Source organism: Hemicordylus capensis, chromosome 3 (assembly GCF_027244095.1).
Source record: "Hemicordylus capensis ecotype Gifberg chromosome 3, rHemCap1.1.pri, whole genome shotgun sequence".
NCBI classification, from domain to species: Eukaryota; Metazoa; Chordata; class Lepidosauria; order Squamata; family Cordylidae; genus Hemicordylus; species Hemicordylus capensis.
The window spans coordinates 232,674,651-232,702,485 of record NC_069659.1 but is presented as its reverse complement, the minus strand read 5'-3'; the positions used below and the strand labels follow the sequence as shown (position 1 = coordinate 232,702,485).

General features: G+C 44.0%; 2 protein-coding genes and 1 long non-coding RNA gene across 4 annotated transcripts in view; 1 reads left to right on the top strand and 2 right to left on the bottom strand.

The window, feature by feature from the left end:
- LOC128348949 (uncharacterized) overlaps positions 1-15,953 on the top strand; it is a 28,128-nt gene extending 12,175 nt beyond the window's left edge. Inside the window, exons 2-3 of one of the 2 annotated variants that reach the window (XR_008318446.1) lie at positions 13,815-13,931; positions 15,802-15,953. This is a non-coding gene — a long non-coding RNA (uncharacterized LOC128348949). Of the gene's footprint in view, positions 1-13,814; positions 13,996-15,801 lie in introns of those variants that run through there. The other variant, XR_008318445.1, reaches the window with a different exon arrangement.
- Positions 1-15,966, bottom strand: part of LOC128348948 (prosaposin-like) — a 62,137-nt gene extending 46,171 nt beyond the window's left edge. Inside the window, exon 1 of the mRNA XM_053304739.1 lies at positions 15,855-15,966. Within this exon, the coding sequence (XP_053160714.1) occupies positions 15,855-15,915 (61 nt within the window). The 5' untranslated portion in view covers positions 15,916-15,966. The remainder of the gene's footprint in view (positions 1-15,854) is intronic.
- Positions 15,967-16,909: 943 nt separating this feature from the next.
- The window catches only part of PSAP (prosaposin), a 40,684-nt gene continuing 29,758 nt past the window's right edge, over positions 16,910-27,835 (bottom strand). Inside the window, exons 12-14 of the mRNA XM_053304737.1 lie at positions 25,261-25,341; positions 19,123-19,230; positions 16,910-18,932 (exon numbers count right to left, since the gene is read on the bottom strand). Coding sequence (XP_053160712.1) covers positions 18,897-18,932; positions 19,123-19,230; positions 25,261-25,341 — 225 coding nt within the window. The 3' untranslated portion in view covers positions 16,910-18,896. The remainder of the gene's footprint in view (positions 18,933-19,122; positions 19,231-25,260; positions 25,342-27,835) is intronic.

Genomic DNA, 27,835 nt, shown 5'->3' with positions numbered 1-27,835 from the left:
CTGGAGCTCTGAGTTGTGCCAGGCTATTACAAAAGACATACAGGTTTCACAACACTCTCTCTCTGGTTGTTATCCCAGATTAATGTCTATACCTGGTGTTTTTTTACTCAGGCATTATGGTAGCACATCCAGATTTCTCACCCCGATGTTCACTGCTTCAAGAGAGCCCCAGCAAATTGGCCCCTAGATCCTGGCTGCCTCCATCACCTCTGCTGAAAGAAGCATGATTAGAATCAGATCACATCATGCCAACTGAGCAGCAGGGCGTAGGTTGCTGAGCATATGGCATCACATAAATATGAGCTCACCATGATTGCACAAAAGAACAACTTTCACCCCTCAAAAGTTGCCCACAGCATGATGCTGCATTATATATTTCCCAGTAGTGCAGTAATCCGTTCAAGTGGGATAGTCAGTTTAGCCTATTGCAGCAGAGACAAAGGGCTCTGTGGCACCTAACCAATTGATGGTGGCATCAGCCTTCATGGGAAAGAGCCCACTTTGCCAAATGCGTGAAGGACCATGTCAGTGAGTAGTTTGTGTATAAAATAAAATATTTTATAAAATATGTTTTATAATTTTATTTATAATATGTTATATCATTTTATAAAATATGTGTATAAAAGGCCCCAAGACAAGTGGGGTGTTTTTTAAAATATAAATTTAGGTTAAAAAGACCAAGTAAGCCAAGAGATGTACACCTAAGCAGAACATAAAGCCTGACTAAAGAATGAATTCGCAAAATTTGACACTATCATACCAGGACTCAATAAGGACTAGGAGTGGTTAGATCATTACAAAAAGCAATTGTTTCCTCTTAAGTGCCTATCTAGCCTATTCAGCTTGCTTTGGCAGTTCATCATCAGTTGGGAGTGGATCAAACCCACTCCAGTTGAATCATTTACTCTTGATAGGATCTTATTCTCATTTGTGTTCTGCATTATAAATATGACACACCTCTCCCTGGAGGAGTGGGGGGAAGTTCTTGAGAGCAAACAACAAGAAGCATCCTGAGTTTAAAAAATATATATCACAAGAACACTAATAGAGATAATCTGTACTTTGTACAAATAATTATTGTTGTGAAGGCAAATGAAAGGATTGCAATGACTGTTAGGCATTCATGACCTATTTTCACCTCTCTGTACTTCATAACTTAAATGATATGCATATGCCCAATGATTATATTGTATACATAGTACACCCATTTTGCCCTATGGTAGTACAGAATGTTTGAAGTATCACAATTTTGCTAGCTTAAAAAGACAAGAACATCTTCTTGTCTAGAGAGGAGAGCTGGTCTTGCGGCAGCAAGCATGACTTGTCCCCATAGCTAAGCAGGGTGTGCTCTGGTTGCATACGAATGGGAGACTTGATGTGTGAGCACTGTAAGATATTCCCCTCAGGAGATGGAGCCTCTCTGAGAAGAGCAAAAGGTTTTAAGTTCCCTCCCTGGCTTCTCCTATATAGGGCTGAGAGAGATTACCGCCTGCAACCTTGGAGAAGCTGCTGCCAGTCTGTGTAGACAATACTGAGCTAGATGGACAATGGTCTGACTCAGTATATGGTAGCTTCCTATGTTCCTATGTCTACTCCCTTCCTCTAGCTCATTTTAAAAAAATTGTCCAGTTGTACACCAGTTGTACTAACATGTAGCTTTCATGTTAGATTTTGCAGTATTCATGTTTTTAGAGACCACAGCTAAATTTGTGGAATTGTACATATTCAATAAGGAGCCAATTCCTCTTCCTCTGTACCCTGCCAAACCACACCTTTCAAACAAAAGGAATTAGAAGTAACGTGACTCGCATCTATATAAAAAGGAAGAACACAATTCAACATTTATTCAAAGAGCCTCAGTACATTTCAGGCAAGCATTCCTCCATACTAGGGGAAGAACATAAAGAATCTGGTCATCTTATTTCTTGCTCCTAGGTTTCGGGGACGCACTCCCTGTGGATATAAGAGGATTATCTTCCTTGGAGGCCTTCAGGCTGTTTTTCACACATGGCTTTTAGCTCGTATCACCTCTGGAATGGAGGGTGTGCGTTCACCTATCAGCCAGGTTTACCCCGAAGTCCCTGCGAGCTATCAGGGAGTACTTCTCACACGATGTGGGTTTTTCATTGCACGTGTAACTCGATTTATATGCATGGTAAAAAAAATCCACTTCTTGCATTGGTTTTTTGGGGCAATTTTGAACTTGCAAGTAAAGCTTCACAGTAAATCCTGCTATATGAAAAATGCCCAGGGAGTTATTCGTGCTTGGCTTCAGGGTAAACATTGAGCGAAGCCACTTCGAAGTACACTCGTGGCATTGAGGGAAGCAGCCCCTCCCCTCTATTCTCAGTTTTATTTTGAAACAAGTCCACATGACATGCTTCGTGTTTTCCTTCTAGCCAATTTGGTGGGTGCAGGAAGAGAACTCCTGCAGAGAGGGATCTATATTTCTGAAGAGAGCATGCCTCTTATCATGCTAATGATTGTATGTCAGTGCCTCTCCCATTTGCTCTGACGTTTTCAGAAAAAGTAGCTTAAAACCAGCATTTTGAAAACCCAGACATACGTCAGGATAAGCTAGAATTCGCATCACAAAGCCCTGTTTGTGCGTGGAGTGGAGCCAAAAATCTCAAAGGGACTTCGAGGTAAGTTTGGCTGGTGTGTGAACGCACACATTCTCTTCTGAACGAAATTTGGGGCAGAAGCCCTGCATGTAAAGCCACCAGGAGAGCCCTAAAGACCCAGCTTTTTAGCCTGGCTTTTAATGATATCTTCTTGTAATTTTAATGAGTTGTAATGTGGTTGGAATTTTTATTTTTATTTAATTGTTTTATTATGAGATTTTGATTTTAATGTAAACCACTCTGAGCCACTTTAGGAAGGGCGGTATATACACTAAATGAATGAATGAATGAATGAATGAAGCTTAATTCTCTATATCCATATTCAAAATGTGCTGGGATGTTTCCAATTGATGTTTTTTAAAAAGCATTTTGTATTTTCTTCCTTGTATCAGAATGAAGGCAGATGCCATTTCTGAATGCTTCCCCTTCATCTGTTAGAACTCCCTGCATTTTCCCCCCTAAGACAACAGTAGCACAACCGGAAGTGGCTTACTTACCTTACCTTACTTTCTAATTACTTTACTTTCTAATGCTCTAGTTTTCTTTTTTAAACTTGCAGGGAGTTTTCCTGATGTCCCTTTCTTTTACAACCATCACCATTCACTGTATTACCCAACAGGGAATTCTCATCACACTTCCACCAAACAAGAATTTTGAGATCTGTTTTAGGACACCTGCAGTGGTGGCAAGGACAGCAGCCAAGTGTCCTTCACCACTGCGCCCACAGAGCCTTTGTATGGTGGCAACAGAGTGGTTCTCAGGGCTCAGAGAAGGCTCCCTGGAATGGGCCCTGAATAGGGGAAACCATATAAAACTTTACGCTGCAGGTGGGACCATGATGCAAAACTTGCTCCACCAGCAGGGCATGTAATTCAGTCCTCTTGTGCAATGCTGCACAGATACCCACATGCTGCCGCCAGTGCAGTTGACATTAGCTAATCTGACCAATGTTAATGCAGTCCCATGTTCCTGCAAAGAGATGCCATGATAAGAACCTACAAGCAATTATTCTTATCAGAGTGTGTGTGTGTGTTTGTGCGCACGCACTCACACGCATGCACGGTTTGCAATATTAGATTTGAATCTCATCTCTCATCCTAAAGAATTTATCAGTATACATAAAGTTCTTTAATACTCAGGGTCATCACCCTATTAGAAAGGTTATGCTGAGAGATAATGATTACGCCAGTGTGCCACATGGCTGAGCCAGAATTTTAACCCGGGTTTAACTACATCTTAAGCCCAGCATAGTGGTTTCCTTTCCTACCGGTTACCACACAGCAAGCACAGTTCTTTATTTTCATCCAGATTAGAATAGCTGCAGTCTGATTATTGTCAACTGGGGAAATAACACTGCGACTAGTTAGACTGCCTGATAGAAGATGGTCCCAGGTTCAGTCTTGGTCATCTCCAGATGGGGTTGAGAAAGATTCCTGCCTGAAAACTGCTGCCAGTCAGTGTAGACAATACTGAGCTAGATGGACAAATAGTCTCAGTACACAGCAGCTGGTCACACACGATTTGGGGAAGTGGTTCCCATAGATGGAGTTGTTTTTACACTTGCCTCCATAAGATCATACCTTTAACAGCAGTTCACTGTGCACCATATAAAATCAACCATTACTCACACATACACACAAATTGTTGCCTATATCAGGATTCTGGAAAGCTTCCCTTGCGGTCAATCAGAGCAGAGAAGCAGGGTAAAATGAAAAATATAAAGGGTACTACTATGGGTCAGCCACCTAATGGCGCAGCGGGGAAGTAACTTGCCTAGGGAGAAAGAGGTTGCTGGTTCGAATCGCCACTGGTATGTTTCCCAGACTATGGAAAACACCTGTAACATGCAGCAGCGATTTAAGGAAGATGCTGACAGGCATCATCTCATACAGCGCAGGAAATGGCAATGGTAATCCCCTCCTACAAAAGAAAATCACATGGCTCTGTGGTCGCCAGGAGTTGACACCGACTCAATGGCGCAACTTTACCTTTACTACCACGGGTTACATTTGAGAAGACATGCGAATGAGCTAAAGTTGACTGATCTAAACTTTGAACACTTGCAGTTACTCAGTGGTGAAATTGTAGTCTGTCTTCACAACAGTCAACCTCTTCTAGAAGGAAAAATTGTTTATAAGCATTCCAAATGGCTAATACTATAACCTCAGTAGCACTGCACATGGAGAGCTTCAAAGCAGAATGATTCAGATAGCAGCAGTCTCCTACATACTAGTTTCAGTTTGTTAGCAGCTGGTTTTCTCAGCTGATGAGCCATTCAAGAAACACCCTGCTGAAAGGCACTGAATCTTATCAATATTAAAACCACACATCAATGATTGAGAAAGTTCATGAACAGAACTTTTTTCTAAACTGACACTTAAGGTGTATTTGTAAAAAGGTGGGCAAGGAAAAAGACAGGCCCTAAATACATACCTAAACAGTTGAACTGAAAATTTAAAAAAGTTAATTCATTCAATAAAAGATTGAGTTGGCCCCTAAAAAGCTGCCATGATCTCTTTGGGTGGATGGACTACCAGACCATTTTTTCCCCAAGCCCCCAAACCAGTCAGCTTTCCAGTCAAACATAACATTTTTTAAAGAGTTCAAGTGGGAACAGAACACAAGGCATGACGGGAGGATAGCAAGGGAGAAGTCCGGTACATGAACTTCTACCAGCCCAATTGGTCACCAGCATTTCTTTATTCTACATGACTGCAAGACTATATGCAGCCACCACCATCTTGTACTGGTGTTCACGAGAATTCAGAGTACAAGATGCTCCTTATTCCAGATTACAAACGCAAAGCTTAAGCAATATCCCCCGTTTCCAAACAAGTTTTGGGATGCTCCAGAAACAGAGTTCTGACTCATGACTTTCAACCGCTTAGGGTTGTTGAGTTGACCTTTTTGTTATGCAGGATAGAAAAGGCTTGTTTCCAGCAGAGGTTAATGTGGCTTTAATTATCCCAATCCTTCAGGAATATCACTATGTCCAACCAGGCAATTTCACAGGAATGTTGGAATTGGCTTCCATGATGAGCAGGTCTTGTACTCCACATTCCTAGATAAACATCAAAAAGCTGCCAAATCTGGCATTGACTACAGTTCCTTCTGAGAGAGCTGCCACTTTCATTGTTAAATAAAGCAGATTGCTAATTGTTGTGGCCACGTAGGTGCTTCACAGCATATTATTGGCAATGGCTGGCAAGAAGTCAAAAGTCAGGATGGCAGCTAGTTAGTGGGATTCCCCGGGGCTGGGGCTTGAATATCCTCCAGCTAGCTTGCTGCTGTTCCCTGTGGACTAGCAACTGAAGAATGACAGAAAGCCAGAGAATGACATGCCAGTGTACTTTCTGGATATATCTCACAGTGTTCTACTTTTATTGACAGAGCGTACAGAGTCCACTGCCCTCAGTTATGAGATACGGTCCATGTAGTGAAAAGTACAGATGTGTTTTGGAGGGTCAGTTTTGCATTCAAGTCTAATAAATCAGAAGGACTAGTAGGCTCAGAGAACTCTGCATTCTGCCAGTGTTGAAGATCAAAGTGAGGAATTTATTTGCTTATTTTTACATCCCACTTTTCCATGATTATGTTTATCCATCCTCACAAGCCTAGGTTAAGGCTGAGAGATAAGTGACCAGCCCAGACTCACCCAGTGAAGTTAATGGCTGAATGGGATTTGAACTCCAGTCTCCCTGGTCCTTGTACAACACGCTAACCACGACACATGTTATTCTCAGGTGGAAGGCCGTATCACTTAGGAGGGTCTCACCACTGTTTATGGTACAAGTTAACAAAAATTTTGAGCCAGTTTCTTACAGCTCCAAACTAAAGAGCTTTGGACAGTGTGGTTTCATGAAAAGACAGGAGGTTATCCAACATTTTTGTATCAGACCGAGTTATAGCCACTAGGGAAATACAAGGTCCAAGGCAAGTGTTAAGCAATATAAAAAGTTCTGTCTATGGTGCTTTGACTACAAGAGCAGGCTGTTGCACACAACAAGCCAATCTCAGAATGATTGGCTTGTTGTATGCAACAGCCTGCTCTTGTATTTTTATTTTTATTTTTACATTTTATATCCCGCTTTTCCTCCAAGGAGCCCAGAGTGGTGTACTACATACTTAAGTTTCTCCTCACAACAACCCTGTGAAACAGGTTAGGCTGAGGGAGAAGTGACTGGCCCAGAGTCACTTGTAGTCAAAGCGCAACAGACAGAACTTTTTAATATCGTTTAACAATTGCCTAGGACCTTGTATTTCCTCAGTCCCTGAATTGAGAAGATTAGCTAGCACCATTTATGTCTTTCATAGAAGAATGGGAAACCTGTAGTAACCTTCTTCCTCCCCCCGCTAAAATTATGTTTAAATAAGACAAGCTTCTCCAGTGCTCTCTGAACAGTGTTTCCTACACTGAATGCGTTTCAATGAGGGAGAGAAAAGGTATCAGATATTACCAGTGACTTGAAGCAAAAAAAAATTGCAACAGATTGCAGCAATCTGTACCTTAATTAAGCATCTCCTCCACCTTCAACAAGATCTTCAAGCCCACTTTACCTATATAGTTCTTGTTTAAAGGTAAAGTTGTGCCATCGAGTCGGTGTCCACAGAGCCCTGTGGTTTTCTTTGGTAGAATACAGGAGGGGTCTACCATTGCCTCCTCCCACGCAGTATGAGATGATACCTTTCAGTATTTTCCTTTATTTCCAGCTTCCAGGCTAAAGTCACAATATTTCACAATTTAGTTCTCTTGTAGCTGTATAAGCCAAGGATGAATGTCTTCCATCTACACATGCACTGTACAACAAGGAATCTAAACTCAACAGCATGGGTCTCTGAGAAGGCTCTGGTCCACATGGCCAAGGAAGTAGGTGTGAAAATACAGGTAGTGTCTTTCAAAGCATTAGGAGTCAAGCAAGACATTGCTGCCAAGGCACAAGAGAAGGGCCTCAAGCTAAACCCATACACCTAAGAGCTGCTTATCCCTACTTTCTTGCCATCTGTTGTTTTAAACCTGTACCATTCACCTCCCATTTTCTTTGACCCTCACCTCCATGCTTCTCCACTCTACAAAGCACTTGAAATTAAAATTGTGCAAGCGGGACAGGTTTATGCAAATCATAGCTTGTACAAACGTACCACAAAAGAATCTCGGTTCCCTAACCAAAGGGCAGCATCACCCATGTGCTGATATGGGACTGCCAGTTTGTATTCAGTCTCATTACACCAATATACCAGAAGGTCAGACTCAAAGTCAGCATGTACATAGTACTATTTGCTGCAACTAGGTGTGACAGACCAAGGAAGGAGAGAAAAGGGGGAACAAAATGAAGTTGTGCCTTGGATTGTTTGACGCTGCTGAACGCTCTCTTATAGCCATGGGCAGGAGATGCTTCATGTAGCTACATGCTGATTTTTACACTTGTGACATTGGCCCGATGCAACAGTGTCACATGGAGCTGTTGCTTGCTCAAGGCAACAGGCAGCACGAGGCCAAATCAAGCTAAAATAATAAACAGCCCTGTCCCAAAAGGGCTCACAGTCTAAAAAGGGACATGAAGGTAGACACCAGCAACTGCCATGGGAAGGATGCTGTGTTTGGGCTGGATAGGGCCAGTTGCTCTCCCCTTGCTAAATATACAAGGGCAACATCATTTTTGAAAGGTGCCTCTTTTGTATCAGTTCTGACTTTTAAGATCTTTTGGCAGCCTCTTCACATCCTTGAAATGGCACCCAGAAAGTAGGCTGAGTGACACAAGAGTTTAATTTGAGCCAAGGACTTGCCCCAATGAACACAGTCCCAGAACATATATAAAAGACAACTAGGCATTTTGCACACACTTAGCAATGACAACCATTGGCTAAATATCTAGGGTGGCAGGGAAGAGGTTTGATGTCAGACAGGCTTCTAGTCAGACTTCGAGCCCTAGCCGTTTGCCAGGATGTCCTGCTAGGAGGCTTTTGCAGACTGCTGAAGCAAACAGTCGAGAATGGACAGCTCACTAAAGTATGGTCTCACTAAATATATTGCAGCCTTAGTTGGTTCTGTTTCACAAAGTGGGCAAGTAACAGCCACCTTCCTCACTGTTGTCATGAGCAGGATGAATAAGGATTGCAGATGATTTATGTTGATTGTTATAGCTATAGCCTTGATTGTTGTACAATAGCAGCAGTTTCCATTGATGTCAACTAGAAGTTATTGTAGGTAATACTTCACATGTTCCACCTTAAGTGGCGCAGTGGGAAAATGCTTGACTAACAAGCAGAAGGTTGCTGGTTCAAATCCCTGCTGGTACTATATCGAGCAGGAGCAATATAGGAAGATGCTGAAAGGCACCATCTCATACTGCGCAGGAGGCGGCAATGGTAAACCCTTCCTGTATTTCTACCAAAGAAAACCACAGGGCTCTGTGGGCGCCAGGAGTCGAAATCGACTTGACGGCACACTTTTACCTTTTAATACTTCATGCACCCCCAAATGCAATTGCAAACCTCAGTCATCTTCGTAAGAAGGCAGGTATTCCCCCACCCAAGATGGGGGATTTAACAATATTATACCTATTTAACCATATTACACACAGCTCAATTCTCCCCCTTGCCTGTAGGCCTTTTCTAGTTACCAATGCCTTAAGTGTGTTAAATTCATCTTCCTTTCTTGGAGAGAGAAATCTTACAGCATGTTAAAAACTATCCAACCCCAGCATGCTCTCTCCCCAGTGGTTGTTACTGGTGTCTTATATTTCCTTTCAGGCTGCGAGCCCTTTGGGGACAGAAAACCATATTCTATGTAAACTGCTTTGAGCACTTGTTGAAAAGCAGTATATAAATATTCGTAGCTGTAGTAGTAATCTGAGGAGGTCAGTGACCAAAAATCTGACCTTAAAAAAGGGAGGTTTTCTCAAGATAGAGGCTATCATTTGAGCACAGTAGATACTATCAGATTCCATAACCCTTTCCACATACCCCACCCCATGCTTCTGGAGTTGCTCACATGTGGTACGGCCAGTGAACCACCACAACAGAAAGGAGTGCTCTAGATATTATCTTTTCATCTTGGCAGGTTTAATACTGTGTTCACCTAAGCAGCGCTGAACTCCTGGGGGCAGGGATGGAATCGTCTTCAGCTTGCAAGCAATGCATCTCCCTATGGTGCAATGCTGTGGGAGTCAGGGTGTGGCCTGTATCATTCACAGAATATCCCAGGAATGACTCTGCTGCACCATATTCTTCCTACAGACCTTCCTCAAGACAAGTTAAGCATGATAAACTGCTTGGTATGATACCCTGCCTACGCTCCAGAGAAAGAGGTGACCGTGAGAGAGAAGTATGGGAAAGGATTCAGGAGCTCTTGCAAATGTTCATAGCCTGAATAAAACTAAACGGCCGTGTTCCAAAAGGGAACATGTTCTCAAAGTCTTAGAAAGTGTTAAAAAAAAATGTAGGCCCCTAATCTTCTAGTCCTCATCGACTAGGGACCCAAAGGCCCTCAACATACCTCTCCCCTCATGCTAACAGACTTCAGAAAATTTGTACTCCCATTGAAATTAATGGGACAAGCTCTATTAATTTCAATAAGACTGTGCATGGGTAAGTTAGTGTACATGTGGGCTGGTTACTGTCATAGCCCATCTCCTTAACTGTAGCATTTAATGTGTGCTTTTATCTATGTGGTGTTGGAGATCCAGCTCCAGATGGCATCGACCTTTTGCACTAGTAACCCTAATGACTACTAAGGGCACTGGGAGTAGAGCGAGTTAGGGTCTCCTCTTTCCTGTTTATCTCTGCCTCTAATGTCCTTTCTATTTATTCATTTATCGATCATGTTTTTAAACCACCTCACCTGTACATCTCTAGGCGGTGTACAAGAATCAAAATATTTTAAAAGTCACAAATTAAGATACATAATAAAAATAGAATAAAATAACTATTAAAACAAGTTTGAAATTATTAAAAATTCTAATTAGAAGCCCGCAAAAACAGAGTCTTGAGGATCTTCCAGAAAATAAACAGAGAAGTAGATGATCTTATTTGAGCAGGGAGCATATTCCAAAGCCCTGGAGCAGCCACAGAGAAAGCCCGGTCCTGAGTTGCCACCAGACGAGCCGGTGGCAACTGTAACCGGACGTCTCCAGAAGATTGCAACAGCCAGCAGTGATTCTGTATTCTTTATTAAAAAATTTCTTATATGCCTCCGCCTCCTCCAAAGACTCTAGGCGGTGTTCAACAAGAATTCCAATCACATTTTTTAAAAATATATAAAATAAAATAAATTAAAGGGTAAACGCCTGGCGAAACAGGTAGGTCTTAAGAAAGGCCTTAAAAGTAGCTAGGGAGGGAACTGAATGAATCGGGGGTGGGGAATGTTCCAAAGAAGAGGGGCGGCCACAGAGGAGGCCCTCCTAGGGGCCCAGGCACCATGCACTACACCAGGGCCTGGGACACTAAGGAAGGCCAGCTGAGAAGACCTCACAGGATGGGATACAAATGGCTGAGAGAGATAATCCCGGAGATATACAGATGCTAAAAGCCCAGAAGGGTTTTCTAGGTGAGAACCAGCACTTTGAATTGGACCCGGAAGCAAACAGGCAACCACTTTAGCAAGCATAAAAGGTGTAACACTATCAAATCTACAACCACCCATGAGGCAGCAGGCTGCTGCATTCTGGATTAGTTGAAACTTCCAATTTGTTTTCAAAGGCAACCCTAGGTAGAGCACATTACAGTAATCCAAATGAGAGGTAATAAAGGCATGAGTTACTGTTGCCAGGGCCTGCTGGTCAAGAAAAGGCCATAGCTGGTGAACCAGTAGAAGCTGGGCAAAGGCACCCCTGGCCACGGCCTCCACCTGCTGTTCAAGCAGGAGCCGCGAGTCCAGAAGGCCCCCCAATCAGGGATTCTCAATGTGTGGGTCCCCAGATGTAATTGGACTTCAACTCCCATAATTCCCAACCAAAGGCCACTGGGGTTGGGGATTATGGGAGTTGAAGTCCAGTAACATCTGGGGACCCATACGTTGAAAATCCCTGCCCCAGATCATGAACTGTCTCTTTCAAAGGAAGCGCAACCCCACCAAGAAATAAACTAACACGGCAATTGGCCAGATCACAGACTGAACAAGAACTCCTCAGTCTTGGAGGGATTAAGCCTGAGCTTGTTTTGGCCCATCCATCCAGGTCCTGACAGCCTCAAGGCACTGAGCCAGCACATGGACAGCATCAACTGTTTGGCCAGGGGTAAAGATATAAAGCTGAGTATCATCAGCATAGTGATGACAACTCACCCCAAACCAATGGATGACCAGGCCCAGAGGCTTCATGTAGATGTTAAAAAGAATGGGAGCAAGGACGGAGCCTTGTGGAACCCCACAAGAGAGGGGCCAGGGCACAGAACACTCGCCCCCAATCATCACTGACTGGAATCGCCCAGTGAGACAGGACCGGAACCACTGAAGAACAGTGCCCCCAAGGCCCAGGCCACTTAAGTGCTCCAAAAGGACAGCATGGTCGATGGTATCTAAGGCTGCTGAGAGATCAAGGAGAACCAAGAGAGGTGCGCTTCCCACATCAAGGGACTATGACAGAGGAGGCACTCTCTCTGATAGTGTTGTCCCCGAGACCAGTCTGGCTGCCACATGGTGTACCAATTGTAGTTTCCAGACCATATACAAAGGCAGCCCCACCTACAGCGCATTAGAATAGTCAAGCTGGAGGTTACCAGCATATGTACCACTGTTTTTTAAGTTCATTCACCTCTAGAAATGGACATAGCTGATGTATCCACCAAAGCTAATAAAAAGCACTCCTGGCCACCGCCTCAACCTGAGGAACTAAGGAGAACTTTGGGTCCAGGAGCACTCCCAAGCTCCGTACCTGATCTTTCAGAGGGAGTGTAACCCCATCCAGAACAAGCAGATCTAAACCATCTCTCAGGTCCTGCCCCCATCCCCCGCCTGTCAGTACCTCTATCTTATTTGGATTCAACTTCAGTTTATCCTTCATCCATTCTAGCTATTGATAGAATGTATTCTGGAACTTCCTAAGAGTGACTTCCTCCTTCTTCCCAGAATGCTTCTCGCTCTCCCTGAGCACCATGATTCTATAGATCTCTCTCTGACCAACATGTAGCCAACTGTTAGATATAGGTATTTCCCTATAATTTACTTCTGAATAAAGTAGATTAGTTTAACCTAACATGAATTTCCATGATTATCATTTACAAGCTGTTGCCCCCAAGACACTTAACTTCTGCTGTAATGGGGGCAGTTAGCTCCTGAAATACTCCAATATTTAATTAATTACCCCAGATAGATAGATAGATAGATAGATAGATAGATAGATAGATAGATAGATAGATAGATAGATAGACAGACAGACAGACAGACAGACAGACAGACTCAACACACTGTCTGTATGGGGCACCTGCTGAAGACTTGTAAGGGGTAGAGTTGTTAAATGTTGGGAACCACTGCGCTAGAGTCTCTCAAAATGAACACACATTCGTCATACATAATGACCTTTGGAAAAGACTCTGCTCCATTTCTTCTAGAGAATTAGTGGGGACAGGGCCTTCTTGGTAATAGCTCCTTCCTGCCGGACTAATACCTTCTAGAAAGGTGTAACCATTTCTTTCCAGTAGGCAGTTGGAAGAGGGGCTTGTAATTTATGTTACTGGGCACTCTAGCTTTAAGTACTGTACATGGAAGTTGTTGGATTGTCCTCAGGACAGCTGCTATAAGGAGTTTATCCCACCCTGGACCGCCCCCCCCCCCGCCCCGGCACACGTACATGGCTGTAGAGAGACTGCATTCACACTTCATGCAACAAGCATTTTTCCATTTGTATATAGGACACACACTTTGTGAAAAAGGCAGGAATGACTTGACAGGCCAGTCATTAGGGCTTGCAGAGGCGGAACCTTATCAGGCAAGGGTTCAATATGAAGAAATCCAAAGAACAAACCAATATGGTCACTTCTGAAACAAGTTAAATGTGCCCCCATTCTTGGCAAACTGCCCCCTATCCAAAGTAACCATCATAATCTCATCCCTAGAAGGACTAGTAGTACACTTCTCTACAGAAACAAGTTGGTGCAAAAAATATAAGTGTAAGGGACAGTATACTCTTAAATCTGTGAGATGTTTCTAAAGCCAGGAAAAGTGTTATGACCTGTATGCTCCCTTATCCAACCTAGGTGGTATGCAAGTCCTGCCTTGAAGCAAAGACGCCTCTTAACTCTGAAAACCAGTTTGGCAAGAATGGATCTGCTAGCAAGCAGACAGAAATTTCCAACTGAAGACCTACTTCCCCTGTGAGTCTATGTCAATACCTGCTGTGCTGTAATTAAAAACCCCTGTTTCAAAGTAAAAAGGAAATTGTATAGGGCTGCAGACAGTACTGTAAAGGTACTCATTTACATCCCACCCTTCCTCCAAGGTGCTCAGGGCAGCACACAGTCATCTTTTATTAGACACATGCCTGCAAAGTAGTTTAAGATGAGTGGCTATGACCTTGGACCTGTCACTCAGTGGGTTTCCTGACCAAACAGTGTTTTGAACTAAGACCTCCCCAGTCTTTGTCCAGCGTTCTGCCAGCTATACTGCAGTGGATTCAAAAAAGGAAGCTTCAGGAATCAAACAAGGGGCAGCAGATTTATGGGTTTCAAGCCTAAAGGTCTGGTAAGCACTGGGTAGTGTTGCCACATTTTGAGAGGATTCCTGGATACAACTGTCAAAAGAGAGGGGTGCAAGCTTTGAAGGCCAACCTCCCCCGCCCCCCTCCCAGGACTGAAAGACTGCTTTCAACAGTGGAGCTCAGCAGCTCTTGTGTACTTTCTAATGTTTTGCACAGAATGTGAGGTTAGGAGCATCTTACCTCAAACACAATCAAATATGAGCACATGTATGACAGCAACAAGCACAGTGAAAAGGAAAGAAAGCTGTATTGTTTATTTTGCTTAATTGCAGTTCACAAACCATCATAAAATAGTGAATGTTCTGGAGAGAAGTGGAACCCTGAGAATGCCACTAGAGAGAAGGGGGTTCTGTCCATACACTTCACAGCTAAACCCAGAGATTCACTATCATATTTATTAACTCTGGAGATAATCCAGAAAGGAGGGGGAAGGAGTTTGAGCAGTGTGAAACAGAGAAAGCCAACCTATCTAGTCAGCCCCACTGGTGCCAGAAAAAGAACAGGGGCTTTAAAAACCACTGACACTATGCAGCTATACCACATGGAGAGAAGTACCAGAAAAGGTAAAATTTGTTAAAGCACTCAAATTCCTTGACATTTCCTATCCAGAAGAAAACCTTTCTGGCACGCTGGACTGGATCAATGTTCCCTCTAACAGGGATTCCCAGACGTTGTTGACTACAACTCCCATAATCACCAGCCAAAGGCCACTGCAGGGATGGGGATGCTGAGAGTTGTAGTCAACAACATCTGGGAATCCCTGTTAGAGGGAAGAGAACAGGATGTCTGATTCCTGGGCTGTCCAGGCCCATCTTTGACATGTAGCAACCCTAGGACAGGGTCATGCCCATAGTATCAAAACCTCTGCTCAGATTTGATATTCTAGCTCAATATAGACCATTACAAACAAACTTCATCACACCACAATCATACCTTTTACAAAATATGCTCAGAGCTTTAGCTGTTAATTCCCAAAGGGAAATTCTATTAGCAGCAGGAGATGCCAAGATGACTGTGAAAGAGAGTCTAAACAAACCAAGGTGGTGTTTTACTTTAAAGGTAGTGTGCCATCTAGTCGGTGTCAACTCCTCGTGACCACAGAGCCCTGTGGTTGTCTTTGGTAGAATACAGGTATTTACCATTGCTATCTCCCACGCAGTATGAGATGATGCCTTTTGGCATCTTCCTATATCACTGCTGCCAATATAGGTGTACCAGTGGGGATTCGAACCGGCAACCATTGGCTTGCTAGTCTTTTCCCCACTGCGCCATAAGGTGGCTAGGGACTTGGATATTCTTCTCTGAACAAGAATGGCAAATAAGGTCAGCATTTCTCATCCCACCTGCCCCTCTACAAAAAAGCTTCCCATTCACATAAGTCAAGTTTGTCATGTTTTTCTCAGGAAGCCAAACTAAGAGAAATGATCTTTTCAACTCATTATCTTATAATGAAACAAATATCCTTTCTATCCTCCCTGCTCCCTTAGATAAGAATTCTCAAGGCTCTACTTTTCTCACCACAACAGAAGTCTGCCCTTACCCTGGTAGGAAGCCAAGTAGAGTGCTATGAGCAGCACCCAGCATTTCCAGAAGCCCTCCATGGCCTTGGCGTTAAGGAATCCTTCAGTGGTGGGAAGGAAAGCCAAGCTGGTGCCTCCTGCATACAGCAAACGATCCAAGTCAGGCAGCAGAATGGAGTGAGAAAGCTTGACACCCACACACTAGACGTTTCACAAGTACCATTTACCACACCCTTCCTCAGGTTAATGTCATTAATTCACATAATTTGCAAGAGCAAAGAGCACTCCCAGATAATGCAGTAACTCCAGTTTTCCATGGGATTGCCTAGTTCCTGCCAGCTCACAAGATGCACCTTCTCTTTGATTCTTACTCACGGTAGGAAAACTATGAAATAGTTTAGTATAATGAAGTTGCATAGTTGTAGGTCTCCCTCCACACAATCCAAACTAGCTGTATAGCTAGTTTGTTAATTATAAATTGATTTTAATTGTTTTTATTTTGATGTAAACCAGTGTTTCTTAACCGTGGGCCCCCAGATGTTGATGGACTACAACTCCCATCATCCCAAGCCATGTCCATTGTGGCTTGGGATGATGGGAGTTGTAGTCCATCAACATCTGGGGGCCCAAACAAGAACTTAGCAATTCTAGTTGCAATCAGTCTGTATCGACCAAGTATTACTGCAAGTTGTTAGGAACAACCAACTGAACGCCATACATAAGGAGTATAGGGCATTCACGGCTCCCCCACTCCAACCCATGCCAACTATGCACCCAAGTAATATTTGAAACCACCATGGAAGACTGAAGCACAGATTTCTGCTATATGTTCCATTCAAACTTCTTAGCAATAATGTATGTTCTGCTAATCCTGTACAATAACTCCTGATTGTCTACCAAAAGTTGCTCCAACATGGAGTTTTATTTAGGCTAGTCTGGAAGCTTCAAGCTTCCAAATGAGCCTAAATAAAACCTGTGTTGACCCCAACAGTGAACAGGTTATCAGCATTTGAAAGTTTGTGTGAAGCCTGGAAAGAGGCTCCTAAAAAAGAGTTTCAAAAATGGTACACATGGACAGATTTATAGTTCCACTTTTATTGTTAAATTACAGAAGCTTTAGTGCAAAAACCACATTAAAATTGAGACAGTGGTTTATTAAAGCAAGTGTTTGTTTTCTGCAGTTCACACTTAAATTCTAAACACTTAATCTCAAATGAGATGGGAAATCAATTTACAAAGCAAGAAATTGAGAACTGCACACACAAGTAGAAATTCTAACGAAAATACAGTAGAATAGCATCTAATCTGAAATGACAGCAAAGCACAGTCCAGCAATTGTTTTATAGCCTCTTAGAGCAAGGAGGCTCCTGCTAAGGAGAGGCAAGTGTTCACCCTACATCGGCAGAGGAGATTAAGCAGATATCAGTTTAGTCAGCGTTGACACCTGCAGTAAGGTGATAAGGACACGGAAGTTGCTTTGTAACAGATATTAGCTTCTGAGTTGCAGGAATTGCTAGCCAGACAGCAGACAAAAATCAGTTTGATAAAAATCAAATCAATGCCCTCACCAAGTACATTTATGGTATATAAAATAAAGCTGCACAATCATGGTTATAGCCAATTTGAACCAATTCGTTTGCTACCATGAGAAAGGGGTTCCCACCTGATCCTACACTACTGACTATACTAAAGAAATCAGAAGTTTTCAAAGCTCCAGTGAGCTCAGCTGAAATCTGGGAAGTTGACTCAACAATCTAGGCAAATTGTTTAGACAGCTATGTATTCAAGGGTTCAGGGGCACTGGGTGTGAGGAATAATTCTCACCTCTCCACAACATACTGCTTCCTTCACATCCCTGTGCCTGGATAAATCTCGAAAAATATCAAGAGTAGAGTCTGTTATCTAGGTCTTGCAACAACATCAGTTGTACTGCTTACATGGGTCACGGAGCTAATCCCCCTGCTCTCCAAGAACACAAAGCCATCAGTGTCCTGATCCGTGCTGCTATTACACGATGAGCTATTCTGTGTATCCAAGTTACCTCAAGCATTATTCTGTCATGCAAATAGCTGCAGACTACGAGACAGCTGCACTGCAACCACACACACTGTGTGCTTTTTCAAGCTTCTTCTCTATTCCACCTTTGATATTCTTCTCTTACCAAAGACAGGAGTGTGTTAAGTCATGAAGTACACCTTAGCAGAAGTACATGCATCTCAGAAATCAGAACATACCAGGTACACTCCTTAATTTTTCCAGTCTCATAGCAATCACATTGTTCTTTCACGTAGTGAGTGGAGTATTTTAAAAATAATGGGCTACACCAATCCTTGAGTGCCTAAAGCTAGCATGGGGAGAGACAGAGCAGCAACTAATACTGTCTGCATTAAGACTATTCATTACATGGCCCATGAGTCACCTAGTTCAGAAAGGGACACAACTCTGGCCTTAAACCAATGAAACCCACAATAGCTTCCAAGACTTGCAGCCTTATGTTATACAAGCAACATAAGCCCAGTATGTCCCCTCTTTGGAAGATTCCTTTTGCAGGAAGGGTATTCCTGTGTGTTTATGCAGTTTTGCTCCAAACACTTTTGAGGGATTCTACTACCAGTTAACGGTTTAGAAGCGGGCATCATTTCAGTGGTGGTTTTAATGCGGAGCACTCAAACACAGGGACATCAGCAAGAGTGCCTTTTTAAGGATGTGTTACCAACTTTAAGATATACACAAGGCAGTGGTGCCCTTGGACTACTTTGATTACAAGCACTCCTTCCTCAAAAGGCACCTGGGACAGCCAGCATTGATTTACTATTTATTCTTATGTACCATATGGAACTAAAACTAGAGTTAGAAACCTCATTAAGTCAACACTGTGGAACTTTCCAGGGTAGTAGCACTGCTACCAAAACACATTCATAAAGAAACTTGAGAGATCTCGGGATGGCTGGGGTGGAGTCGAGGTGGGAAGAAGATCAGGACATCCAGATTTAGCTTTTGACAGTCTAAGCCTTGCCTCTTGCTTTATTCGAGAACAAAAAAGTTGCCCAAGGGGGTTTTCTCTAGTTCCACACATGGCGTTTGCAGTGTTCAACAGCCTAGGAAAAAGGGACAAGAGTCAAGGTCAGAATGAACTTCATTCCCACAATGATTGGAAACAAGAGAGAATGAACAACTCAAGTCTTAAAATAAATCAAGTCTCATTTATCACACAGAGGGAGTCAGATACCAAGCTACTTACAGGACTATGCAAGTGTTCTTAAGCACACAGAACACACATTTACTCACATTGCACTGAGATGCCGTTTCCATATTCTTACACCAATAGCCAGGTCCCCAGACACATACGTCTGACCCCAAAAGAGGCTGTGTGGATGTCACACAAACTCCAAGTTTCTGTAAAAGAAGGGGAGAGTTGCAATTATCATTTCATTACAATGGGAATCTGAATTGGTCTCAGCCATGATCACTTCCACTAGGCAAAGAGACACTCAAGAAAACACAGCTGGCTTTCATTATCAGGACACCATGGCTTGCTTTTTGGAAGAAACAAGAGTGGGCTGCCTGGGTGCTACTTTTATTCAGTCCTTCTGGGTTCAAGACTCAGTAAATGGCACCTTGGTCTAGTGGTTGAATCCATTCTTTTCACTGCTATGCTAGCGACTGGCTCTGAGAGGAAGTGGAGAAGTGCTTCTTAAGCTAAACCCTGGCAAGTCTTTCTTTAAAGAACTTGCATCCTAGTGAGTAGACTGGAGAACACTCCAGATAGTGGTGGCTGATCAGTAAGGGCGGGGGGGGCAGCACCCACCCCCACAAATAAAAACAAGCAAGCTAATAAAAGATCAGACCAAAAGCAGTCAGTGAAACCTTCAGAGCAGGGAGCTTCTTCCAGCCCCTCCTCCCCTACCTGTAACCTTGTTTTGGTCTTAATGGCTAGAACAGCTGCTACTCAAGCTGCTCCAGCCAATCTGATTCCTAGGGGGCTCCTCCTGGCACTGCCCCCAGGAAGAACTAAAATAATGGATTAAAATGCACTTCCTGGTTACTTCAGGGAGTATATTCTGAGTATGTTTTCCCCTTCTTCCTGGAGGCAGTGCCAGGAGGAGCCCCCCAGGAATCAGACTGGCTGAAGCAGTTAAAGGAGCAGCTGTTCCAGCCAGTAAGACCAAAAGAGAAAGTTGCAGGCAGGGGAAGCGGGGCTGGACGAAGCTCTGGGGGATTCTCTGACTGCTAGTAAATCTGATATTTTACTAGCTGTTTGTTGATTGGGGGGGGGGGGTCAATCACTGCTTTTTTCCTTCCGTCCTTCTTTCTGCCCTTTGCCCTTCCTTTCCGCCTTCTTTCTCCCTGCATTTTGCTGCTTTCTGCCTCCCCTGCCCCCCAAAAACCTTTTCTGTTTTCTACTTTCTCCCTGCTTTGCCCCCTTTCTGTTTTCCTCAGTGCTGGAATGCTTGGGTAAATACTCAAGCCTTCTGGCGTGGAGGAAAGGCGGGTGGGTAGGCTCCTGCCTCCGTGACCAGGTTCCCCCCTGCCGCCCCGCTCCAATGCCCACCAGCTGCTACTGACCCCAGAGCACTGGACCACTAGTGGGTGAACAAGGAGACTGAGAATTCAAAGATAAGGAAAGTCTCCGTTACTTACCGTTGCTAGCTGCCACTTTCCTCCTATATTTCAAGTTAATAGTAAAGTGAGAGTTCTTCCTCTCACCTTTAAGAGAGCCATCTTATCTATCTTTCTACGGATTATACTGGCACAGTAGTGGTTAAGGTGAGGAGTTGTTCCAACATTCTACCTTTATGTGCCCTGAACATTCTACAGGTGATAAAATCAAAGCCATCTATCAAATCACCTGACCATTTGCTGACATCAACTAGGTGACAAGACACACCAGCCCTCCATACTTGGGGCAGATCTGAAGTGGCTGAGATATAGCAGTGTAAATATCACTCTTTAAAAAAAGAGATGCCTTCTATGTTTTTCACTTTTTTGCAACAGATATTTTTTAAGTGTCATTTTAATATATTTTTTTAAAGTTCAGGTATATGCTGCAGTATAATCCTGTGATTTGGAGAATATTATTCATTATTTCTGAAGTTGTTACTGTTGTTATTACATTTATATCCCGCTCTTCCTCCAAGGAGCCCAGAGTGGTGTACTACATACTTAATATTCTTTCACATCATCCCTGTGAAGTAGGTTAGGCTAGGCCGGGCCACTGACTGGTCCAGAGTCACCCAGCTAGTATCATGGCTGAATGGGGATTTGAACTCGGGTCTCCCCGGTCCTAGTCCAGCACTCTAACCACTACACCATGCTGGCACTCAGAGTTAGCCTCTGAGGTCCCCATAAGATCAGGGCAAAATCAATGAAGTAAACTTAATGTTGATTTTGCCCACTGAGGATTCTAAAACCAGAGCTGAGAGGGGCAAGTAACTTCTTGGTTCTGAATGTAGCTGCTTAATATGGAGAGACTAGGAGAACTCTGGCACTTCTAGAGATAAACAGATGTTCCTTTTCTCCTCTTCCTTCTGTTGTGGGCATTTACTTTCTCCTTCCACTGAGGCAGCAGCAAGGGGCCTTGTCAGGGCATGAAAGGTGAGCTGAGGTGGCAAATGGACTTGGAAGGGTGGCTGCAGTAAGATGACAGAGGCCCTTGCAAGGGCACACAAAGTGGTGGCAGACCGTCTTTGGATATGAACTTTCTACATCAGAGATAAACTACTTGTGAATCTGGAGGCTCCACTTAGTCAGCAAGGGTAAGACATACTGTTAAGCTTCCCTTTCCCACAACACCCAATCAGGTTTCCCTTTTCAAAAACCCTGCCAATTCAGTCATTCATAAACCTTTAATTTATGTTGAGAGTTAAGATGGCTTTCCACTTCCACTTGTGCTCTAAAAAGCATGTAAGTGGCAAGTTACGGTGCTCATCTTCACTTCCACACCATGTAAGCTGTAAACACTTTGTACAGTCTCTCATATTACGTTGCTTTAGAAATGAGACTCCACGTACCCAAACTTTGCCTTGAATTTTCAGTTGGATATTTGACTGGGAAGGGATGCATCCAGGCAGAAATTCAACAAGCACAGTTTCCTCAATTACCTGCTAGTGATTCCCCTGATGAATTTCTGCCTGATGCATCTTTACAGGGCACCATGCTTCCCCCAGATGCCACATGTATAGTAAATGTCCAGAGATCAGCCAACAGCAGCTTCCTACAGATATACCTAATGATCTTCTGTTTGATGCATCTATAAAAGGCACTGAATAAAACTACAGTCGCCCCTCACCTACTGTGGTTTTCCCTATAGTGGCTTGAGTATCCATGATTGGAAAAATGAGACCTCCCTTGCCTACCATGACTTGGGTATCCGTGAATCACACTGGTTTACATTGGCATGAAAGGCGAGAAAATTTGTGGCAAATCAGAGAGAACGTTGGAGAGGTGTGGAGGAGTATTGCAGAGCTATTTGGAGAGGTTTTTGAGGACTTTGGGTGGCTTTGAAGTGGGAGAGGCGGAGAGGAGAGCTGCGAGAATGGGGGCTGTAGATGTTGGGGCAGCTTCTGTGTCCCAACAGCTTGCCTGTGTCCTAACTGGTTCTGAGTCTTTTGAACCGTTTGCTGAATGTGTTGGGGGTTGCATAGACTGGGAGGCTGGATAGCTTCTGTGCTGCTTTTGAACTGTAGGGGGGCTGATGGCTGCTGTGTCTTCACAGCCTTTTGGAAGCGTTGGGAGTCAGACAAAGCGATTGGGAGAGGCGGAGGTGAAAGCTGTGGAAATTGGGGGCTCAAAATGTGGGGGTGGGGTGGATGGCTGCTGTGTCTTCACTGCTGCTTTTGCACTGCTTTTTAGGGAATGGTGAGAGGCACGCAGTGTTGAAAAATGGGTCCAAAGCATGCAGGCAAGGGAAAGGAGGAAACTGTGGCCAAGCAGGCAAGAAATGTGATGTCCCTGGAGAACAAGATTAATAGGGATGTGCAAATTGATTTGGATACAAATAGTTTTGTACCCGAATCTAGCTGATTCAGAGACAAAACAAATCACACCTGTGGTCCATTGGCTAGATTCGGGTACAAATCGAATTGCGGCTGATTCGGGTTTCGGATCTGTCCTATTAATTCCCCCAGATTCACAACTTTCATTTTTAAAAAAAGCTAAGCTCTAGCCCTTATAGAAGTGGAGTTATGGAACAAAATGTGTGGTCACTATTTTTCAAGTGTTCAGATTCTTTGGTGTCACTTCTATATGGGCTAGAGTTTAGCTTTCTTTTAAAAATAAAAGCTGTGAATCTGGGGGAATTAATAGGACAGATCTGAAACCCAAATTGATTCGATTCGTAACAGCCACGATTTGGATCTGAATCGAATCTGGGGTGATGCGGATGGGTTAGATTCGGATCCAAATCGAATCCGGGCTGTTTCAATTCGGTTACAAATCAAAACACAGCAAATCCACACCGCTAAAGATTAAAAAGTCTTAGACTGCCTGAGGGAGGGGCAGAGAAACAGCGTGGTTGGACTGTTCGAGGTGAACGAGTCAACCATCCACAGCATAAAGAAGAGTGAGGATGCCATCAGAGGCAGTGTTCCCAGTGGGACCCAGTCCTCCCTTAGAGTCCTCTACATGTTGTGGGACCCCAACGTTGAGAAAATCGAGAAGGCCCTGTACATATGGATGGAGGACCAGGCACAGAAGGAAATCCCTCTCAGCACCCGCATGATCATGATCAAGGTGTAGCAGATCTACTGGCACCTGGTGGAGAGGTGAGATCCCGAGAATTTTCAAGCCAGCAAGGGCTGGTTTTGAAAACTTCAAGAAGCCCTTCAGCCTGCACAACGTGAAACTTGTTAGTGAGATTGCCTCTGCAGACCATGAGGCTGCAGCCGCATTTCCTGCTGAGCTGAAGAGGCCGATAGAAGAGAAGGGCTGTGCACCAAACCAGGTCTTCATAATCCAGGCTTTCAAGAGCTATTACACCAGGCAGAACTTTGGGCACATAGGGGACCTGATGGATGCAGACCCGAATCTGACTCTTAAGGAAGGCTGGAAGGGCTACAACATCACCTATGCCTTCACCATCAAGGAGGCAATGGATGAGGTCAGGAGCAGCACCCTGAATGCCTGCTGGAGGAAGGTGTGGAAGGAGGCTGTAAGGGACAACACGGCGGGGGAGGTGGTGCTGGGGGATTACTGCTTGGCTCCTTGGCCAATGGACTGTGGGGTCCCACAGGGTTTGGTTTTTGTCTTTGGTTCTGGATGGGGTTGCAACCCCCCCTTCCCGTGAAAGAGCAGGCGTGCTGTTTGGGGGTATTTGCTGGGCCCGGCTCTGCTTCTGGAAGCGCAGGTGGAGGCGGTGGCCAGGGGTGTCTTTGCACAGCTTTGGCTAGTGTGCCAGCTGCAACCCTTTCTCAAGAAGGCAGATTTGACCATGATTACCCACACCTTAGTCAAGTCACAACTTGATTACTGTAACATGCTCTACATGGGATTGCCCTTGAAGAATATTTGGAAACTGCAGCTAGTGCAAAATGTGGAATCATATTACACCCATTTTGAAAGAGCTACGTTGGCTGCCAATTTGCTTCCGGGTCCAATTCAAGGTCCTGGTTTTGATCTTTAAAGCCCTTAACAGTTTGCGCCCTGGATACTTGAGGGACCACCTGCTCTCAAGGGTTTCTGCCCGCTTGACGGGGTCATAAGAGAGGTCTCTGCTCCATGTGCGGACAGTGAGAGAGGCCTGGCTGTCATGCATGCCGGACAGAGCCTTCTCAATTATTGCCCCCAGGATTTGGAATGCTCTCCCGGTGGGCATCTGGCTCCTCAATCTCCATCACAGTTTTTAGAAAGCAAGTGAAATCTTGGCTTTTTACACAGGCTTCTATGAGTGTTTTTGTTACTGCTGCTCTGTATTTTATGGTCATCTTGTATATGTGTTTTTTTTAACTGTTGATTACATTTGTATTTTTATTGTGTAACTCATATATTATTCTAAATGTTTTGTACGTTGCCTTGAGAGTGTTTTAATGAAAGGTAGCATAAAAAACCCAAACTATATTCATAGTAGTAATATTTGACCTGACAGGACCCAAAGTGGACAGTGCTTCACTTTTCTTAAACTGCATCTAGTTGGGCCCACCTAGATGCTGAAATTTTGCACAGCCCTACTATTTAGTCAAGACCTTCACAACACAAAATAGTATGAGTCCTCCAATGGCTAAAAAATACCCTAAAGATTTTTCTTTACACAAAACTTTTCAAGATGCAGCATTATCCTCTTATGTTTTCATTTGCCAGAGCTGATTCAAAAAGAGCCAAGAGCTGGTGATGCAAGAACTCAAGGCACTCAACTGCCAACATCAATTCTTATGGAATGGTCCCTGCATCAGCAAGTACTCTATGAACAGTTATTCTTGCTGTGGTACTTACAGTACACACAAAATTGGGATCCATGATTTCTGTCAAGAGCTGCACGACTGTTGGCTCATACTGCTCCACAAAGTTATCACACTGTTTAAGAAAAAAGAAAAACCACAGCATTAGACTGCTAGTCCATAATGGGATGCAGACTGATCAGTTAACAGAGATGTCACATCATACACGGGTGTCCAGCTCAAGCAAAACACTTTTTAAAGTCCCACTAGTTTTAACAGGACTTAGTTAGCTTAACTGATTTGTACCCATTGCATTTTGTCTGTTACAGATATGAATAAGTACAGAGGGCATTACAAAATATAACTTAACCCCACTCGCTGCCCACAAAAATACTTGGATATACTTTTCACAAATTCCAAATAATTATTCATGACTATGCTGGTGAAGCAGATCTATTAAACAGGAGGGATTCTAAAACAACAGGGCTTCCCACTGGTGCCTGTTTGGGCATTCCATCCAATAGAGCCAAACATCAGTTGAAAGGGGATGTTTTCCCTCAGGGAAGAACAAGTTGCGACCCATTCCCAGAGTTAAAGGGCCAGAGCAGGGCAAAGCACCTAGCCCTGTAAGCAATGCCCTGCCATCTCAAATGCAAAGCAGCAAACATTGCTGGCATATTGATGCAATATACAAAGTGGGTTGACTCCTCTAAGCGCATTTGAACATGACCAGGTGCCAGGTGGAACACTTATAGGAGCAGATCCATTTTGGCTCTGAGAGTTCTCAAGATGGCAATCCTCACCACAGAAGACTCCTTCACACACAAGTCAGAGGCTGCTACCACCTGTATTCTTCTGCAGTATAAGCAACTGCTGCTTCCTAGGCAGGTGCAATAGAAGCCAGGGGTTTCCAGCTCTGAGTCCTCAGACATTGGACTACAATTGCCATTGTCCCCAACCACAACAGCTGAAAGCTGGAGGTGATGGGATCCCCAAACACACCGGCTGAAGTCTGGGGATAATGGGAGTTTTAGTCCAACATCATCTGGAGATCCAAGGTTGGGAATCCCAACAAACAAGCTGATATAGTAGCTTGTCTGTACCCAGAACATTACAAGAAATTTGATAAGAGTGTTTGCTATTCCCTTTTTTTTTTTTTTTTTAGTTGCTTGCAGGGATATACAACCTGCCAATGTGTTTCACCAGCAGCTTTCTACTAAAAGTGGCAGTGGTGGTTATTTTTAGCTGCAGCAAGATGCCCTTCCTCCTCTGCCCAACATCCCATTAACCACGTTCTTTCCTCCTCCCCTCATCTGAGTCACAGATCTTTTACCTATCTCCCTATAAAGATATTTTGCTCCCAGCTTACACCCTGTGGTGGGAGAAGATACAAGCTCATATCCTTTACAAAGCAGTACAGAGAACAGGAAGTTACTCAAACTCCAACCCACATCTAACATCCAAAGCTTCTCTCCCTCCCCCATCCCTGAGGACTGCCATCTGAGAACGGTTGGAACCAAACCAGATGCAACACAGATGATGAGTATAATAGTTGTCCATGTTGATAGGCAGACTGACAAGTGCTCAGGAACAAGCTGGTGCAGAATGCTGTAGCTATCGATGGGAATAGGCAGCTTCACTGCTGTAAGACTGGCGACAAGGAACCAGAGGGGCTCACATTTCCTTCGTCCCTTTTGTTATGCAAAGCATTTTGAGAACTTGGCTGAAAAGCCATATACACATAATCTAAAGATGTGTTTGAGAAAAAATGGGAGCCAACATGAATTTACTCCATTCAGGTTCATTTCCAGAGATCCTGAAACAAACATGGCACAAGTGGTTATGAATCTCTACTTTTTAAAAGGATCTTGACTTTTTACAAGTTGTTTGCCACTGCCTAGGTCAGTGGCTATAGCAGAGTCACTGTGCAGCTATCTCTGGGTGGCAGCCATTTCACCCACATGCTGCCACCGACTGGAGCACCTGCCACTAATGACATAGGCAGCAGTAAAAATGGTTGCAAAAGTAAGAAAATATGTCCAGATTGGTGCGATGAAACTAATGGGAGTCTGAAAGTGAGCAAGGCTGCTGAAATGCAAGTCTTTTTAAATGTTACACTCCACCAGGCTCTTATGGATATGCTCCCATAAACCTCTAGTTCAGGGCTTGACAATTCCCAGGTACCAGCTCACCATGGCACCTAGAAATTTAAGCATGGTGCTCGAGCCAGGAAGCAGACACATGCAGCCAGGAGCGAGCAAGCAAATCAAGGACAGGTTGCTCCTCCTCCTGGCTGCATCAGGCCACTGCCTCCCTGAGCCAGACAGATGCAACCAGGAGGAGAGCGAGCAAGAAAGGCAGGGGCAATCAAGGTGGAGCATCTGCACCCCACCCACCACCATCAAATGGAATGTGTTGCGGGGGGGGGGGAGAGTCCAACCCCCCACCCACAGAACTGAAGCAGGAGGCAATTTGGCTCCTAAAGCCAAATACAATCAAGATCTGTTCCAATTCATCTCCAATATATTTATGGACACCAAGGAAGTGAGACCACTCTTCCACTAGGACTTTGGGTGGTCAGAAGTCTCATTTCCTGGTTAGGATTCTCTCAGCCTATGGATAGGAAAGCA